The sequence below is a fragment of the Tachysurus fulvidraco genome, chromosome 3 (assembly GCF_022655615.1).
Source record: "Tachysurus fulvidraco isolate hzauxx_2018 chromosome 3, HZAU_PFXX_2.0, whole genome shotgun sequence".
Lineage (NCBI taxonomy): Eukaryota > Metazoa > Chordata > Actinopteri > Siluriformes > Bagridae > Tachysurus > Tachysurus fulvidraco.
This window is the reverse complement of record NC_062520.1, coordinates 13,080,663-13,098,087: the sequence shown is the minus strand read 5'-3', so window position 1 is coordinate 13,098,087 and position 17,425 is coordinate 13,080,663. Positions and strand designations below refer to the sequence as shown.

Sequence of the window (17,425 nt, the reverse complement as noted above, 5' to 3'; positions counted from 1 at the left end):
TGATTTTGGCCATGTCATTAAGGTTATACAAGGTACAGGAGGCAATCCACCATTTTACGCATGGACTACAATTACTCAGCCAAACACAACAAAGTTTCAACTAGCAGTGACACAACATTTGCCTCTTTACTTCAGTTTATTCATATGGTAAGTGAAAATATATTTTATGACAACATAATATGTTATGTTAATATTATCATTTTTACTGTCTATAACATGTTGAAAATAGAAGATTATATAGTGAGTTTATATAGAAATTTGAAATAAAAAAGTTTTTATTATATTTAAATGAAAATTGTATTAAATGTTGCTTGCTGCTTGCCCAGCTCTTGTTTGAGTCCTGAAAGTGATCTAAAGACCAAAATCTTTGGCCTAGTAAGTGTGAAATAAATCAAACTGACCACACTTAAAGACTCACAAGATTACGGTGTTGATCACCTGCATTATGGTAAATAAAATATTTTTCACTTTGGTTCAGAAACATTTAACATATCCCTACAATTAATATCTGGTTAGTATGAATGGCTCATAACAGTCTATTAATAGACTGTTGTGCACACATAAGGCTTCTGCTATTGTTAACAAAAACAAAAGGGCCATAATATTTAGGCAATAATATTTTATCCATGTTTATTTCAAACAGCAATATATTATGACTAGTTCTGGAAAGCAACATATCATGGTCAACTCCAGAAATATTGGTATCATTCAGAAACATGGTCAGAAATGATTATATCAAAAAGGTTACACACAAGGTACTTTTCACCAAAAGACTGTATAATTATTTTTAGAATAGTATTACCTATAGGAATAAAAACAAACAAAAACCTCTAATTACCGCTAAAGAATATGTCAAATAGATACAAGCAGATTTGGATCCTTAAAAAAATGTTAAATGCGGTTTATTATGCTTTAAAATGGTATAAGTCTCCAGGAACTATTGTTGCCTATGGTCTATTTTACCAAGGGAATAATACAAGGCTGTTGTTCCTAAATTTGAAATTTCATGACATTTATTACCAGGTGATAAAACAAAGAACTGTCAACACAAATGCTTGTTGACCTGCAGACATCATATAAAACATAAACAGTATGCATAATAGCCCATGGGCCATAAGAAAAACCTCTCAATGTTTAGAATGGATGAATGAAAAAATTTTCAAGAAAAAAAAAATCTATGACCACTGTAAAAGACGGATGGTGGGGAGACAAGGAAAATTACACAGTTTAGTTGATGCTTGAGGTTGTCTAGTTTCAAAATTAAAATCATCCTCCTTCACAACAAGTTGCTTGGAATGGTTAAACATAAAAAAACACAAATGTGGTTCCTGAGAGTAATCCACAAACAGTCAAAACTACAATTACAAATGTGTGCTTGTGGTCAGACAAGATGAAAAAAAATCTGACATTTTGGCATTGCACACCATCTGCAGGTTTGGCAAAGAAAAGGGAATAATTGCGTATAAGAAAAAGGCATCCAAACCCACAGTAAAATATGGTGGTAGATTATTGATGCTATGTGTCTGTTTTGCGGTTGGTGGTCCAGTAACTTTTATGGAGATTGATGGCATCAGGGAGTTGTCAATTTCTAGATCATGTTAACTTAATATCTGTTAGCCTCTGGCAAGAAATGAACACTTTTCTGTAAAGGTATATATAACAAAATGATGACTCCATCTATCCATCTAAATCACATCCTATCCAGAACTTAGCTAAAATGAATAAACCATGAATAGAAAGGAATTTTGAAATGCTCTTCATTAAAACCAGGTGAAGTGTCTCATGTAAACCAGGCTTTGCACACTTTTTTGGAAAAATGTGTTTAAATAAACGAGGGACATTTAAATAATAGTTTACTGAATTTAAGGATAAAAATATCAACCTTTTTTAGTTGTTCATTTTCATGAACGATGCCATACGTAACTCTGAAAATGGCTGCATATGTTATTTAAACGATTCTTTTTTTTTTTTTTTTTTAAAAAGTAAAGTTCATTCTCTAAAGTAATTTAGAATAGCAGTGTGTTATGTGAAGGAGGAGTGTGTGCTTTGAGACTCCCTCTGGAAAGTGGCGTCATAAGGCCCGTTATTACCAGCTATGTGGGAAAGAGATGCGCACAAACTCGCCAACTATTCACAGCGGAAAATAAGCTTTCCACGGTTGCATCTGTTGTAATCATTCAACTGCGATTTCAAACTTTTTAAAGGCGAGCTGAATGCTGCAAGGTAAGATATCTTCACCCTTTTGTTTTTGATGAGATCATGAGGATTAGACTAATGTTTGTACGCCACAAAGATACAGAGCGGTAATTAATGGGACGATGTGTTTTTTGTTTGTTTGTTTGTTTGTTTGTTTGTTTTTTAAACTGCTGCTCAAACTTGAAGGGATCAAAAAAGACATGCAGGGAATATTCCAGTACTGCATTTTATTGGAATTTAACGTTTGCTCTAATACATCTAACCTGGCCCGGTAAGGGAGGTGATCGGGATAGATAAAGAGTAGATACAGTACTGTATATTTATACCCTAAACTCTTAGATCAGTGTATGTTGTACTTCTGCTAATCGGCATGTTAGAAGGAGCCGGTTGAAAACTAACACCAGAATGTGGGCTAAGTAAAGGCAGAGGGAAATGCGCGCTGGCTGAGTAAAAAGCTGTATGTGGGTGTGTCAGTGGACTATGACAGGCTATGACTCTGTCGCTCCTACGTTGACATGGAAAGAACAAATGCGCACGGTGCGCACACAGAGAAACATGGCCGGGTTCGGCTCATTTCTCAGAGTCAAATGAGGACTGCAAAGACATCCCTTTCAAAACACTAATGTAATCTTTGTGCCAGCTGGAAGTGCTCAAAAGAGATGTGGAATGCGATCGGAAACGGCTCAGGTTTTTACAGTGGCGGAGGCGGTGGATACTTGTGTAAGGCGCACGGCTGGGAATTTGTGCCGTGCTCCTTGCTGGAAAGGGAAGGGGACCGAGGAGTGACCTCTACGGCCTCTGTAGGGCATTTTGCCGAGCACTCTGCACTCGGTCGTGCAGCCTCGCCCTCCACAGACCTGCAGAGCCAACATTTACGACTCAGAAAGAGGTTCGAGGAGCTCAGGAAACGTCACGGGCAGGAAAAAGACGCCTGGATGAAAGAGAAGGAAATGCTTTTGAGAGAAGTGGCAGACGTGCAAGTAATGCACGAATCAAGATCCTCGAAACTCTTTCTGAATGATGATCACAACCTGCATATTTAATGGTTAACTTTGTTGTCATTTATGTTTTGCTTTTTTTTTTTTTTTTTACAGGGCGGAGAGAACAGACGGATATTGTTGGATCTAAAGACATTGTTGGAGGAGGTGCAGTCTGAGGTGAAAAGGGAAGAGAGTAAACGCAGCGAACTCCAACTGCAGTATACCAAGGATCAGTGCGCATGGGAGCTGGAAAAGGCAGGGCTGAAATGCAGAATCGGACAGGTACGTGCAGCTTGACGAGTTTGTGGTCTCCAGTTTTCAAGATATTCCACCAAGATTTTTTTTTTTTATCATGGGACATACTCCCAACTGCATTTATATATAGTGCACACACTGGCATATCCTGATCTTAGGGATGCCCACATCCAGGGAACATACTACAGGATCAAAGACAAATCAATCAATCAATCAATCAATCAATCAATCAATCAATCAATCAATCAATCAATCAATCAATCAATCCAAAATTATAAAAGTAGCTCAATCGCTTAGGTGTGTGGTTAGCTTATTGTCTACTGGGCCAAAAAGTAAAGGTTGCTTTTTGAATGCAAGAAATGGGGATGTGTGCTCCCACATTTAGAAAAACTGTTTGTAACTTGTCTGGATTTTTACAAAATGAGTGGTGAAGGCAGTGGTGCTATTTCAAATGCCCATCTTTGTCTATGATGGTTTATATCTTAAAACATCCCTCATTCACTCTTCCCTTTCTTAAAGAACTCTCCCTTATTTTCTGACACCCTTATAAAGACACAGCCCAGACTGTCTAGTGTATTTATCATCTGGAGTCAGAGCAGTTATAATCCTCTCTGGTGGTTTATGCATTATCCCTAGAGTGAGTCATTGCTTTGCTCTCCTAATACAGTAGTGCAGTGTACTTTCCTGCATAGAGGAGATGGAGAGGAGTAGTGCTGTGGAATTCTGGAGGGGTAGATGCACCTCAGCTAGGATGTCCTGGCATATTGGATACATATTAGTCTGAGTAGTCATACTGAGCTTGATACTTGAATTAAAACAGTTCCTCAGACTTGCAGCCAATTTTTTAAAGCATATTTTTTGTGGGGGAAAAGTATACCAAATGTTACCGTGATTTCAAATTTGAGTGTTCAATTTAACACCCAAAAACATGTAAATAAAATATTATTAAACCACCTGAATTTGCCTGAATAAAAGACCTGGTAACTAAGATCTGGTCAGCTATGGCATGATATCACATAGCTTGCTTGACATACCTCTGTCCAAAAGTCTCTATGCAAATTTAGGCAAGTGGGTAGAATGTACTCAGTTTAGTCTATGGATTGACCCCAAAGAATGATCACAAGGATACTATATTTATTATTTTATAAAAATGTTACCATAATAATGACCCAGTTTACATAAAAAATGGAAGGAATTCCATTTCACATAAATGCAGTCCTTCAAGTATCACAATTTATTGTTAATTTGTATATAAAGATTCCCACAAGACAGACGTTATCTTATTTAAATGCATCCACAAAATTGGGATCTAAGAGCATTTAAATAAAGAAAAGAAATAGTGTGAATCATTTACAGTGTTGAACAATTCACCAGCCAATTATTTCACTCACAAGGCCACTGGTGCACTTGTCTTTCCTAAAAAATGTGAAAAACAGCAATTTGGTTGCACATACTAAACTAAAGTATTAGCTGGCATTGAGAATACATTTCAGGGAGGAGACAAATCAAAGTATAAATGCTGTTTTCACCATCTCCCACATCCTACCACAGCTAAGACTGTGGCCACTGAGGACGCCCCAGGTTTACCAGGCATTCATGGTTATGTTTTTGCCAGTATATTTCCTTGCATATTTTTAAAATGGAGGTGGTGAACTCTGAGTGTCCCTGCAGCACCACCCTTAGGAATGTGAGATGCTAAAGCATTGGTCTAGCTGCCTATTTATAGAGGACTGCCTCTGAGACACTCTTACCCAGAAACAGAGCTTCAGTCACACAGCCACAGCAATAATCATATTTTAAACTGAACTTTAAAGCAGCCAACTGTTTCCTTCGAGGCTGATCACATGGTAGAAAATGACCAGTCACATGCCCTTGGTTTGTAAATACTCAGAGACAGTCCACCTATATGAATGTATGCAGTTAACAACTATGTCCCTACTTTTTTAAACTGATCCAGTGGTTCGTTGTTTATACAGGCCATGTTGTATTCTGGTTTGGTTGTTATGAAATACTGTTCTATTTTAGGAATTGTTTGTGTTTTTCGGGCACATGGTGGATCACTGAACTTTAGTTTTTTGAGCCATTGCAAAAAAATAAATGGGTCCATATGAGAAATGTGTAAAAACAAAACAAAACAAAACAAAAAAAACATTATTAACAGTAGTATGCAGTGTTATGCAGTGTTATTTATGTCAAGAAGAATGAACTACTGAAACACAGTACAGTATATTTACTGTTTATTAAAAAAACATTTGTTTAATGATGCTTGGGAAATTTCTTAGAACCTTATGCTAAAAATAAATCACCAGTTTTTGAAGAACTTTTAGGAGTTCTAGATGAAAGAAGAGAGACAGGATTTCTGAAAAGAATGCAGACTTTCCTTTTTAAGAATAGGTCAATTGGATATATAAACCACGTCAAAGAACCAGGTCCTCTAAACATCTGCCATGGATACAGTCACATGCTAAAGATATATCGTACCATAAGAGGTATTGCCCTATATCTTACCTATATCATTGCCTTATATGTACATATTACTACACCTTCTGTATAACCTCATATCCTTATTTATTACACTGCCACTTGTAAATAAGCTATCTATGCACTTCTGGTTAGATGCAACTGCATTTCATTGGCTCTGTACATGTACCTTGCACAATGACAATAAAGTTGAATCTAATCTAATCTAATCTAATCTAATCTAATCTAATATCATCAGAGTATTCTGAATATTTAAATCAATTAAATTTACCTTATATGTGACTTGCCATATTGATTTTGAGTCAGATTTATTGGTTTCTACAGTGTATATTACTGTATAATAGTTAAGCTGGGTTAGCTCTAGAAACTATTAAACTACACATTATATATCTTTATTTGCTCTGCTCCATTTACAATAAGAAGTTGAATGAAGAATTGTGTGTATACAGAACAACCAATAGAAAGTATATTCTATCCATACATATTCCATGTCACCCTGGTTCTGTGCCAGAATGTTTTCCACTGCCAACTCAAGGACAAAGAATTGGGTGTTAATTTAATCCTGTCCTTGTTCATAGCATTTGGAATGTGTTCTGGTTTTAACAGCAGTGTTGTAGTGAAATGGAAAAGGCTGCTTGGTATTCACACAGTTAATGACTTATTTTCCCCTGGTCTTGAAAGCAAAAACCTGTCTCCATTTATGATAAATGATAAGGCAAAAAAGCACATAAAGGTAAAAGAAGTCTTAATCCAGATCTCTCATCAAAACCAAACATTCATTGAAGATTATGCTTTAAGTTAGCTAACAGTTACAGGAAAATGAAAAGTAAGAGTACCAATAACATTACTGTTCTTTTAGTACTACATTTAAATGGAAAAGAAAACCACAAATTTGATAATTTGAATATTTACAGATTGAATATTTACAGACTAAATATTTACAAGTACATAACTTTTAACAGGTTATAAGGCGGATATATGTATTTTCTCTGTCATGGAGGCCACCATGGCCTGTTGGCCTTGTTATGGCTTATGGAATCTTGCAGCATTATCTTATTATCTTGAAAATGATAAGGATAGAGTGTTAGGGGTGAATGTGCAGACGGATTTTACAGCATTGTTTCCTAGGGGCATGCCAGCCAACCACCCAGAATATTGCAGCCCTCCTAACACCTCTACTACCACTTTTACGCAGATCAGTATATGCATTTTCCTGTAAATATTCTCTGCATGCCACCATTTTCCTTTGGCAGTCATCAAATATTTAACCCCCCTCCCCCTTCTCTCTCTCCAGTTGGAGGCCAAAGGAACAGTAAATAGAGAGACTGGAGACACAATAAAGAGGGAAAGAGAGGAAGAGCGGAGGCTGCTGGCAGACACCCATACTGCAGCAATGGACCTGCGCTGCCGGCTGGAGCACAGCGAGAGGGACTGGGCGAGGGAGAAATCTGAGCTTTTGGAGCGCTTTGATTTGGAGAGGAAGGAGTGGGAGAGTCAGCTAAGGGACATGCAGCACAAAATTGAGGAGGTGAGTCTGCAGATGGAAACCAAGCCCAGGAAACAAGGTCTTCAAGACCCCAAATGTCTTCAAGAAGTTCTGCACTGTGCTGTGCTCCAAATGATTTTGAACAAATGACTAGATTGCTAATTACAGACTGAAGTGAAAGTGGTTACATATTTCAAATAATTTTGTGCATCAGTGCTTTCAACAAAGAAATTTGAACTCTAAAATCTTAATCACATGCTCCATTAAATATTATTTATTTAATAATTGCTTTTTTTAAATAATTAAAGTGCAAAGGCACTAGTAGGATAAATTATATGTTTAAGCAAGCATGTTATATGTTATAAGCAAACAACATTTAACACATAAAACCTGAGAAACCTGTGTTCTTTCGTAAATAGCAGCTACTTTCTATCCTCTTATTTCTAATAGTTTTCATACTTAGTAAACAAACTCAGCTGTCAGGAGGTTTTAGTGGGTGGTAATATTAATGGTTGGGATTTCATTACAGAACTACAGGGGGGATCTAGAAGAATGCATTTAAATTTAATACACTTTGAAGAAGAGATTGTACATTTTAATGAAATAAAAGCACTGGGTTGGGAGCTAAACCAGCAGAACAATCTGGTTTGAATAAAAACATGAGCCTTTTGGCCTTCCAGATACAAAATTAAAGCCAACAAAGGAACAGATGAATAATAAAACAGTAATTCAATATTGTTTATGGAAGTGACACTCCTGAGGTATTGCTAAGCCTTCAAGTGAATTTATTGCATGTCATTTCAGCTGTACAATGAAGTGAAGGCTCATCGACAGAAAGGTGCTTTTGGACCAAACATCGGTGCACAAACCACTGCCATAAGGCTCAGTACATATTCTGGCAGCACTGTATCTAGCACTCTGACTGACTCCTCAGAGGCCCACAGCAGCAGTTACTCTGAGCATCTCACACAGCAGAGACATAGCAGCACTGACTCCAGTCATATCTGCAGTGAACCCAATGGCCAGCACTACAGCATTCAGTGTGAGCAATCAAAGCAGGCTAGCTCCGGGAAGTATGAGCATCGTGAAATCGAGGCCATTAACACTACAGAGCTAGAAGATATTCTTCATGAATGCCTTGTGAACAAGCCCATCTCCAGTGGACAAAATGATCTGCTCACCGCCTGCCGAGGGTTTCAGAATAAGGACATCGACTGTGCGACTGATAAAAAGAACACAATGGCTCTTAATGCTGTGAGTTTTCTTGAATTAAAAAAGGGTAATAATTAGATTATTTGGTAGATATTATGTAAATAATTTTCTGATTCTTGTTGTACCTTTTCACCTGAATAAATATATTTTATTTGTCATAGGCTCTAAAAGAAATAGCCAGGGTTAGTGAGGAGCTGTGCAGTTACCAGGATGAGATCAGAAAGAAGTCTGGTTTCAAGAGGTATTTACTAATCATCCTAATCATTATCACTATTAATTATACACACTTTAGAAATGATTGAGACACATGCCTGATGGGTTAATGGTCTGTGTTTTATGTGTTTATTACCACAGAAGCCAGACTGAGCCAGTGGTCTTTCCAGGAGATGTTGAGATCAGTGAGAAATATATGTTGGAACTGAGTGACACTGATTTTAACGTGAATGTCCTGGACAAGCAGAAAGGGATTAACTGGGATGATGTTCAAAAGAATTCAACCAAGACTGAAAGTGGCACTGAACTACCTGTAAAGAGAAGAGATGTTCCTCCAATACCATTCAGGAGTACATCATGGTACATTAACAGCCCCTTGGCTACCGATATACCATCCAGTGCCCCAGAGCCACTGTTGCGCAAAACATGTCGAAGCCCTTGTCTTCACAAAAAGTGTAACAGCCCCTCGATCGTGCGAAGATTTGAGGCAATGCTACAAGAGAATGAGGGAAAGATACTGACAGACTCTGGGATTGTGCCCGGCCCAGTGCCTCATGATTCCAAGTGCAATATCAGCTGCTGCCAGAGCCGGTGGTCCTGTGATGGAAGCAGGTTTGGCAGCAGCAAGTCATCCCCATATGTGCCTATCCAAAAATGTCTCTCAGAAGTTAATATAATAGCTGCAGAGGCTAAGTGCACTCGGAACCAAATAGATGCAGATGGTAAACAAAACTTGAAGGAAGAGATTCATCTCATGGACTCAACACCCAAGGGTGTGGCTGCTGACTTCCTAACGCCTCCAGACATGACTTCCATCAACACCACTGTCCCACGGAGAAATGAGATGCTAGAACAGAAAACAGCTGAGTTCAACCGCATCCTCTTTCAGGCAGGGATGGGTTTTCAGTGTGATGAGGACAGTAGCTCCACAGATGTGCACTATACATTTGAAAGTACCTCTGAGGACAATCGAACAAATGTGCCCCTAGATATTACAACACAGTATTCCATAAACAAGTATGAACAGATTGCTCCTCAGGTATCACCACAGGTGAAGACCCAAACAAAGGATTCCAGTTCTGGCCCTTTAAATCTGCAACAGGACGTAAAGGTGAAAAAAACAACATCTGGTCTATCACAGAATCTAGCAATGAAACACAAGGACTCAAAATTTAAATGCCGGTTATCGCATTCAGAAGACAGACAACCTTCCATCACTCAGTCTGAAAAAACCTTGAGAACAATTAAGTCAGATTTAGATTTGTGTCCGTCAAAACTAACACATCAGACAGAAACATTCTGTAAAGTTAAGTCGGTCACTCCGGGTCATCATCCTGCTAAAACAAAACCTAAAAAGCCTGAACTTACAAAACAGGACATGCCTAACACAAGGTCCAGAGTTTTAGATGAAAATCCTTGGAAACCCTCGACTTTGGCTGCCTACCCTCGTCCACTAGAGTCCCGGTCCAACTATGGGGCAATAGAAAGGATTTTAAAGAGCTATGAAAATTTGGGACAATCCCAAAAAGACAAGGAACTGCAGTCTAAACCAGGGAGGGAGGAGGACCTCACAGAGCTCTTGAATTTGCTTGAAATCCAGCATCAGTCTAGATCCAGTGAACGAGTTAAACACACACCTCACCACCCAGCTGTAGCTCACAAAGAAGCACATGTAACAGTGCAGGTCAGTATGCACATTTAAAATGTCAATCACTGTTTAAACATTCAATTGCAATTAGATAATTTTATGAAAGAGGTACACACGTGACAAATTAAAGGAAAATACAACATGAATTGTTTTAATAAGGTGTTGTTCGGGTATCTGTGATCCACCAGAACAGATTTAATGCAGCTTGATTCAACAAGCCTTTACTTCCAATTCTTCCAAAACCATTCCACATTCGTCCAGAATCTCCTATAGGTGTTTAATTGGCTTAATATCTGGTAATTGAAGGCATAGCATATGATGTGCATCATTTTCATAGTCATCATACCATCCAGTGAGCACCCGTGCCTAGAGGACAGGGACATTGTCATCCTGCATAAAAATGTCCTATTCTATTGTTATTCGTTAGGATAAAGGTGATCAGTCAGAATAACATTGTACTGGTTTACAATGACTCTTCTCTCAGTGGAAACAAGTGGACACACACCATATTAGCAAAATGAACAAAAGCAAAAAAGAATCAAAGGTTTTTCCTATAAATTGTCACTCTTCTGTACACAGGCATAGTTGCTGTGGAACTCCACTGCTTAGTCAAATTTGTCCTTGTCAAAATCTTTGTAATTTTCTGGAAACAAATTAAAGAGAATGTATCTTATGGTCTTTTTTGTTATTGTTTACTTTAATGCTGCTATAAGGATTTTATACATCTGGAAACATTTAAAACCTACCAGAACAAAATAATCTGTCTCCCCAAAACCGTTAAAAGAGCACAATTAAAATTCCATTTTCCAAGTTTCATTTGAAAATATTTCCAGATTGCACAATACTATGCACAACACTATTCATGTCTGGTCTGTGAAGCAAAGGAGTGCACATCACTTTGTAACAGAGATGAGGCATTTTTAAGCCTCCAAAATTTAAAGACTAGTAGCACAACTTTTGGCTCTATTGCCAAGTTTTAAATCCAAACCTTTCATCTTTGGCCCAGTTGGAAACTGCCTTTAGACAGAAGGAAAGACTTGTGGTGCAATTACTAAACTATCTACATATGGCCAGCAGAGCTCTCTGCACAGATGTCTGTTAATGATTACTTTAGAAACTATTGGAAAAGAAACCTTTATAAAGAGCACATCAGACAATAAGACTAGGATTAAATTTGTTTGTCTTATCTTGGTTACAAATGGAAGGTATTCACAGCAAACATGATTGTATCTTCATAATCAGGACATTTTCTGTGAAAGTTAGGAATGCTTGAAGATCAGTCTACTGAAGGCTGATAAAGAAAAAAGACATTGAGGTTACTTACCATTTTAAGCTTTACATACTTGTAAAAACAATGTGAACTTTTAAAATGTTTATCTCTATAGCAGAACAAAGAATCAACAGTAACCGTCAAGAAGAGTTTCTCTCGACCAGCTTGTCCTGCTAAAAGACGTCTCCCCTCACGCTGGGCTAATCGCTCTTCCTCCACCTCACCTACATCCTCCCCATCTCCTTCACCAACAATACAGCCCACCGTCTCCAGCTCACAGCAAACTTTCACCTACTCTGCATTTCACACAGAGACAGTCATAATGTAAAATGTGACGTATCAGTCAGTCATAAAGCTGCTTTCTTGTCTCTTCCTGATTACCTTTGTATATACCAATAATGACTGTTACTCCAACAAGCTTTTTAAAATACAGCCTCACTTATTGTTGCATTGTATTAATCATGTTCTGTATTGTCATCATATGAAGCATACACTGTATAGCCAAAGGTTTTACCATTACACCTATATGTGATTTCTCCCACACTGGTGCCAAAAAGTTGAAAGCATACAATTATGTTGAATTTCTTTGAATGCTGTAGTATCAGTTTCCCTTCATGGCAATTGAGGTGCATATCCATATCACAGCATGACAATACCTTTGTGCACAAAGCAATCTCCATGAAGACATAGTTTGGCAATGCTGGTGTGGATGAACCTGAGTGACCTGCACAGAGCCCCGACCTCAGACTCACTGAACCCTTTTGGAAAAATTTGGAACATGTTGTGTGCCCCAGGCTACCTTGCCATACAGTAGGGTCTGCCCTCACTCAAGCTGTTGTGGCTAAATGGTTAAATCCCCAGCCACATGCCAAAATCTAGTGGAAACATTTCATGAAAGAGTGGGGTTATTATAAGAACAAAGAGGGACTAAATCTGGAACGGGATGTTCAACAAGCACATATGGGCATGATGGTATGCATTCATAAACCTTTGGCCATATACTGAGTCTATGTATAATTTTCTCTCCAGCCGTATTCTCGATCCATGTGAAAGGCTTTGTTAAGAATATAACAGATGGATTTCTGAGTAACTGCAGTAATATTTTCTCCTTATGCGTTTAGGTGCCTTTAGTTTTTGACCATATTTAAAAGCTCGTGCTAATTATTTCAAAGAACTTATTTGTATTACTTTCTGACTCTCATCAGAATGATTGACTTGAATGAATAAGACATGTATTATAAACTCATTCTGTCTACTTACCTGATGTGAAACATATCATTAAATTATAACCTTTACAACCCTTATGTCCTAGCAATTGTTTCAAATAACCCATTTAAACAAATTTCCTGTTCGGAAGTTTTGTCTGTTCTTTGATTATTATAGATATGGAGAAGAGCTCTCAAAAGCTCTCGTTGGATGGAATAGCTATTTTAAATATGCTATAAAGTTTTGTTTCTTTGGCATTAGAGTACAAGTGTGATGGCTAGTAGGCCCATGTTTACACCTATTACTCCAAACTGGGACCTGTAGCTACCAGACATCTTTAGTATATCGTCAGTGTGTCTGGAGATTAATGGCCAAGGCTGCATGAGTTCCAAGCACAAGCAAAGAGACACCTAACCCTGGGCAGTAATATGGTCCCCTCTGGCAAAAATAGCAGGTGTGACACTGTTTTGGTGCCTGAAATCCTATCCTAATGGAGATAAAAATACTTTTCCCTTTCCTGTAGTGGAGACATAAACAATTTCCTCTATTTTACTTGATGTGTCTGTAGGAAAGGTGGATCTCCTGCCAACTCAATAAATACTGACAGACAAAAAAGAATGGTAAATATATTATAATCCAGTAAAAACCTGCACATATGGCACAGAAAACATTGCAAAGTGGATAAATATAGATCCTTTACAACAGGCATTCTGAAAACCGAGTCTGTTTAAAAAAAAAATGCAACCTTGGTGCTTTTACATTGGGTACAAATTTACACTGCTGGTTCAACGTTATCAAAGTTATTAAATTTAATATTTACAACTTACATATCGCTGGTTTAATTAGTCACTTTAATGGGTTTAATGCAAACCCCAATATCTAGCAGGACTATAAATAATAACTTGGAGCCTGTGCTGATGGTGGAAAGTATTGTAATAAATATCTTTAGGGTTCTAATAAACAGCTAGAATAAAAATGGCCTTTGCATCATGAAGATATTTTAGAAAAATATGGTTTTCAATCCTATTTTTTTTTTTTTTTTACAGTAAAACCTGCACTATACTTGTATATCTACGACTGGTCCTGCACTATAGTTATTTCCTATGTAAAATTGTAAATGCCCTCGTATTGGTTTAAAAAGATCAATATGATTAACTTTTACAGTTCATAACTATTATGAGTTTGTTAACTGCAACATAAAGAGTGCTAAGCGAGAACATATTTGTTTCCACACATTAAAAAAATATTTTAATATGCAACAAAATCTACCACAAAAATACAATGATCACAAACTAAATAAAGACTGGCTTTAATATAGGAACTACAATTCGACATTCAAGAATTCCGCGGACTGCTTTAGAAGTGACACCTTCACTGGAGTCCCACTGCAGGTTCGTGAACCAACCCCAATGTAACCAATTCTTAGCTGATGTTTGTTCAAATATTTTTGCCTATAATTTTTCGAATATTAACAGTTTATCTGTCACTTTATAACTTACGAGTTATGAGTCCTACGTGTACTCTTTTTGTTGTTACGAACAAGTGTAACCTGAAACACAACTCGACCTGACACCTAAACTGACTGTAAACTGACTGTAAACTTGGCAAAGATTCAGAAGTTATTTCTCTCTCTTCAAATTGCACTGTAGATGATGTACAGGGTTTCTTCTTATCAGAGTTTCTCAACTGCAATGCTGTCTACTCACTGATCTGTACAATTTTATGGAATCTTTTTTCCCAACACAATGCCATAGCATATGAGCTCATTGTAAACATTTAATGAGTTTTGTTCTTTCGGGTTATCATTTACAAAACTTACAAAATATAAGATCTTTGGGGGTGTGTGTGTGTGTGTGTGTATATATATATATATATATGTCTGTCTGTCTGTTCCACAGAGACAGTAAAATGGCTTTGTGCAGTGTTGGTCGTCCATTACTCCAAAACACAAGAAATTTTTTGGGAGGTTTTCTTAAGCAAAAGCAGACCTACTGCTCTAGATCCAATGAATCTCAGGAGGAGGAGATTCGTAAGAAGCTTCAGATGTTTCCAGGAGGATCCATAGATCTTCAGAAACAAGAGTCGGGCATTGCATTGATGACGGTCAATAATCCGTTACGAATGAACGCTTTCTCAGGTGAATAATGTAGCATGAGTTAAGTTTGTCACTCTGTGAGACTTTTCAGTGTTTAAAAATGCTGTCTGTTTCACAGGTAGCATGATGACTGAACTGGAAGAACGGGTGTGGGAGCTAGAGAACTGGACAGAAGGAAAAGGACTTATTGTGCGAGGGGCTGCTGGGACATTCTGCTCTGGATCTGATCTCAATGCAGTTAGGGCAATATCAAACCCACAGGTGCTCACTGTACAATATTCAATATTGTTGTTTTCAGTATGTTATGGTATCTGTTTAACTAGTCTGTGATATTAATTTATTTGGTTTGAAAAATAGAAAAATATTTGTTAAATCAGACTTTTCATGAAAGTTGCACTTAGCATTCAGTAGTTAATACTTATATGATGTTAAGTCTGGCATGACTGTTCCTTTATCATCTATAGATTTCCCCCCTTGCTGTAGTGATACAGGAGACATGTGAAAACTATGCTTTCTGTTCTTTTTTATTCCCAGCATACCAGTGATCAAACCACTTGGTTTTGTGAATCAATATAAAACAAAAGAGTGGAACAGTGATCTCTTTGCTCAGCAAAATTGGGTTTGCAGGGATTTGATGTCAAATTCCTGTGTTCCTTTCTGTCTTCTAGAATTTTCTTGTTGCAATTTTGGCACCTCTGTTGTATGCCATTATATTAATAAGTGAAAGTTTTTATTTTGTCCTTTTTTTGTTTTCCCCACCAGGATGGCATGAAGATGTGTATGTTTATGCAGAAGACTCTTACACGACTCCTCAGGTTGGCTTGTGTGATTTTTCTATTACTATAAATTGTAATGTATTTAAGCTCAAATACAGTATATTTAAGCTTACATGTATCTCTTAGTACAGGTTGCCCCTCATCTCTGTAGCACTGATTGAAGGAAAAGCACTGGGTGGAGGTGCAGAACTCACTACTGCCTGTGACTTCAGGTTAAATGATATGTGTGCTAGTTTTGGTTGCATTACCTTACTTGATGATAGATTATATTTGTTTATAAACCTATGTTTTTACCATTAGGCTGATGACATCTGATGCTGTAATCCAGTTTGTCCATAAACACATGGGTTTAGTGCCTGGATGGGGTGGAGCTGCAAGGCTGGTCAAAATCGTTGGCAGCCAAAACGCCTTAAAATTACTTGCCGGTGCAAAAAAGGTTGATCCAGATTTTGGAAAGGAGATTGGACTAGTTGACGGTGTGATGACAACTGGTGAAGGAGACCCTATGGAGGACACGGAGCAATGGCTGGGCCAGTTCACAAAGGGCTCAGTTCCTGTAATCAGGGCTGTGAAGAAAGTGGTGCTGTCTGGCCGAGAGCTTGCTCTAGATCAAGCCCTCACAACGGAAAGACATGTTTTTGGGACTGTATGGGGAGGACCAGCCAATCTTGAGGCTCTGGCACTTAAAACAAAACACAAGTGAGAGAAATGTGGTTAAAAAAATCATCTTAGACACTAAAGTCTGCATCTTACAGAGAGACAGGAGAAACCAGTGACTTTAAGTAAAAAAAAATAATTTAGCACCATAATTATAGAGATATAGACTGTATACAGTAACATGTACATGATAGTTTATATCAGCAGGTCTGAAATTGCTGTGTTTCATCTATGATTCCAATAAATTACTATAACTGTTGATAACTGTTTTACATACCAGTTTATTGTTATAGTGTGTAATATAATACTGTATAATTGTATTTCCAGTGTTTATAAGATTGCACTTCTGAAATGTTTTTAAAATAAAGCTGTGTAAAAAAACTTTCCTCAAATGAGTTTGGATTTTATTTGGATAAAAGAAACCCATTATTATGTCACAATAATGTAAATAAAGCTAGAAAGTTTAAATGTTTAGCTAAAGCACACTGCAAAAATTCTGCACGGGTCAGTATTATGAAAATGATGTACGAGTGCCACCTATAGGTGAAACAGCGACACTACACGATGAATTAAGTTTTAAGAATAAACGAAGCCTCGTATCCACAAAAATATCTAATTAAAGTGGCTGTTAAATAACAAGAAGTATGTGGCTAATTCAGTTTGAAACATATAGATTAAAAATTTCTCGGTAATTAACAAATTTCAGCATGATTGCTCGTTGACTTGTTTTACATATATATGGTTTAACCGGCGTAGTTACTTATGCGGGCCAGTGGCGCAATGGATAACGCGTCTGACTACGGATCAGAAGATTCTAGGTTCGACTCCTGGCTGGCTCGATCGGTATTTTTTAAAAGAACCGTTATTGTTTATGCTTGTAAACAGACAGATTATAGCAATATCTGAATGTCATATGAGATATTATAAGATATATATAGTGCAGTGTACAA

The 17,425-nt window shown here is 37.5% G+C and overlaps 2 protein-coding genes and 1 non-coding gene across 7 annotated transcripts; all 3 read left to right on the top strand.

Annotated features, from left to right (window-relative positions):
• The first annotated feature begins 9 nt into the window (after positions 1–9).
• soga3a (SOGA family member 3a) lies at positions 10–13,036 on the top strand. 4 transcript variants are annotated; one of them, XM_027149832.2, is made up of 7 exons: positions 10–147; positions 3,291–3,458; positions 7,207–7,440; positions 8,203–8,652; positions 8,772–8,851; positions 8,965–10,507; positions 11,857–13,036. In XM_027149832.2, exons 1-7 carry the CDS (start codon positions 61–63, stop codon positions 12,067–12,069), a joined length of 2,775 nt encoding a protein of 924 aa, XP_027005633.1. In that variant the 5' UTR covers positions 10–60; the 3' UTR covers positions 12,070–13,036. The 4 variants fall into 4 exon arrangements, with proteins under 4 accessions (XP_027005633.1, XP_027005634.1, XP_027005632.1 ...); XM_027149833.2 differs by lacking the exon at positions 10–147 and adding an exon at positions 2,070–2,223; XM_027149831.2 differs by lacking the exon at positions 10–147 and adding an exon at positions 2,259–3,176 and having other exon boundaries at positions 11,860–13,036.
• A 1,224-nt stretch (positions 13,037–14,260) lies between these two features.
• On the top strand, positions 14,261–16,853 carry echdc1 (enoyl CoA hydratase domain containing 1). Of its 2 annotated transcripts, none has more exons than XM_027148874.2 (6): positions 14,261–14,338; positions 14,846–15,084; positions 15,161–15,303; positions 15,805–15,857; positions 15,950–16,030; positions 16,119–16,853. In XM_027148874.2, exons 2-6 carry the CDS (start codon positions 14,856–14,858, stop codon positions 16,519–16,521), a joined length of 909 nt encoding a protein of 302 aa, XP_027004675.1. In that variant the 5' UTR covers positions 14,261–14,338; positions 14,846–14,855; the 3' UTR covers positions 16,522–16,853. The 2 variants fall into 2 exon arrangements, with proteins under 2 accessions (XP_027004675.1, XP_027004676.1); XM_027148875.2 differs by having other exon boundaries at positions 14,337–14,358.
• A 388-nt stretch (positions 16,854–17,241) lies between these two features.
• trnar-acg lies at positions 17,242–17,314 on the top strand. The gene has a single exon. It is a non-coding gene; the product is annotated as a tRNA-Arg (tRNA).
• The last annotated feature ends 111 nt before the right edge of the window (positions 17,315–17,425 follow it).

Excerpts from the sequence above, each read along its gene's own strand:
- soga3a (XM_027149830.2), top strand. The coding sequence starts at position 2,856 with ATGTGGAATGCGATCGGAAACGGCTCAGGTTTTTACAGTGGCGGAGGC. Across the intron at positions 8,653-8,771 it reads ACACAATGGCTCTTAATGCT|GCTCTAAAAGAAATAGCCAG; the intron begins GTGAGTTTTCTT and ends TATTTGTCATAG. Across the intron at positions 8,852-8,964 it reads AAGAAGTCTGGTTTCAAGAG|AAGCCAGACTGAGCCAGTGG; the intron begins GTATTTACTAAT and ends TTATTACCACAG.
- echdc1 (XM_027148874.2), top strand. The coding sequence starts at position 14,856 with ATGGCTTTGTGCAGTGTTGGTCGTCCATTACTCCAAAACACAAGAAAT. Across the intron at positions 15,085-15,160 it reads ACGAATGAACGCTTTCTCAG|GTAGCATGATGACTGAACTG; the intron begins GTGAATAATGTA and ends TCTGTTTCACAG. Across the intron at positions 15,858-15,949 it reads ACTCTTACACGACTCCTCAG|GTTGCCCCTCATCTCTGTAG; the intron begins GTTGGCTTGTGT and ends CTCTTAGTACAG.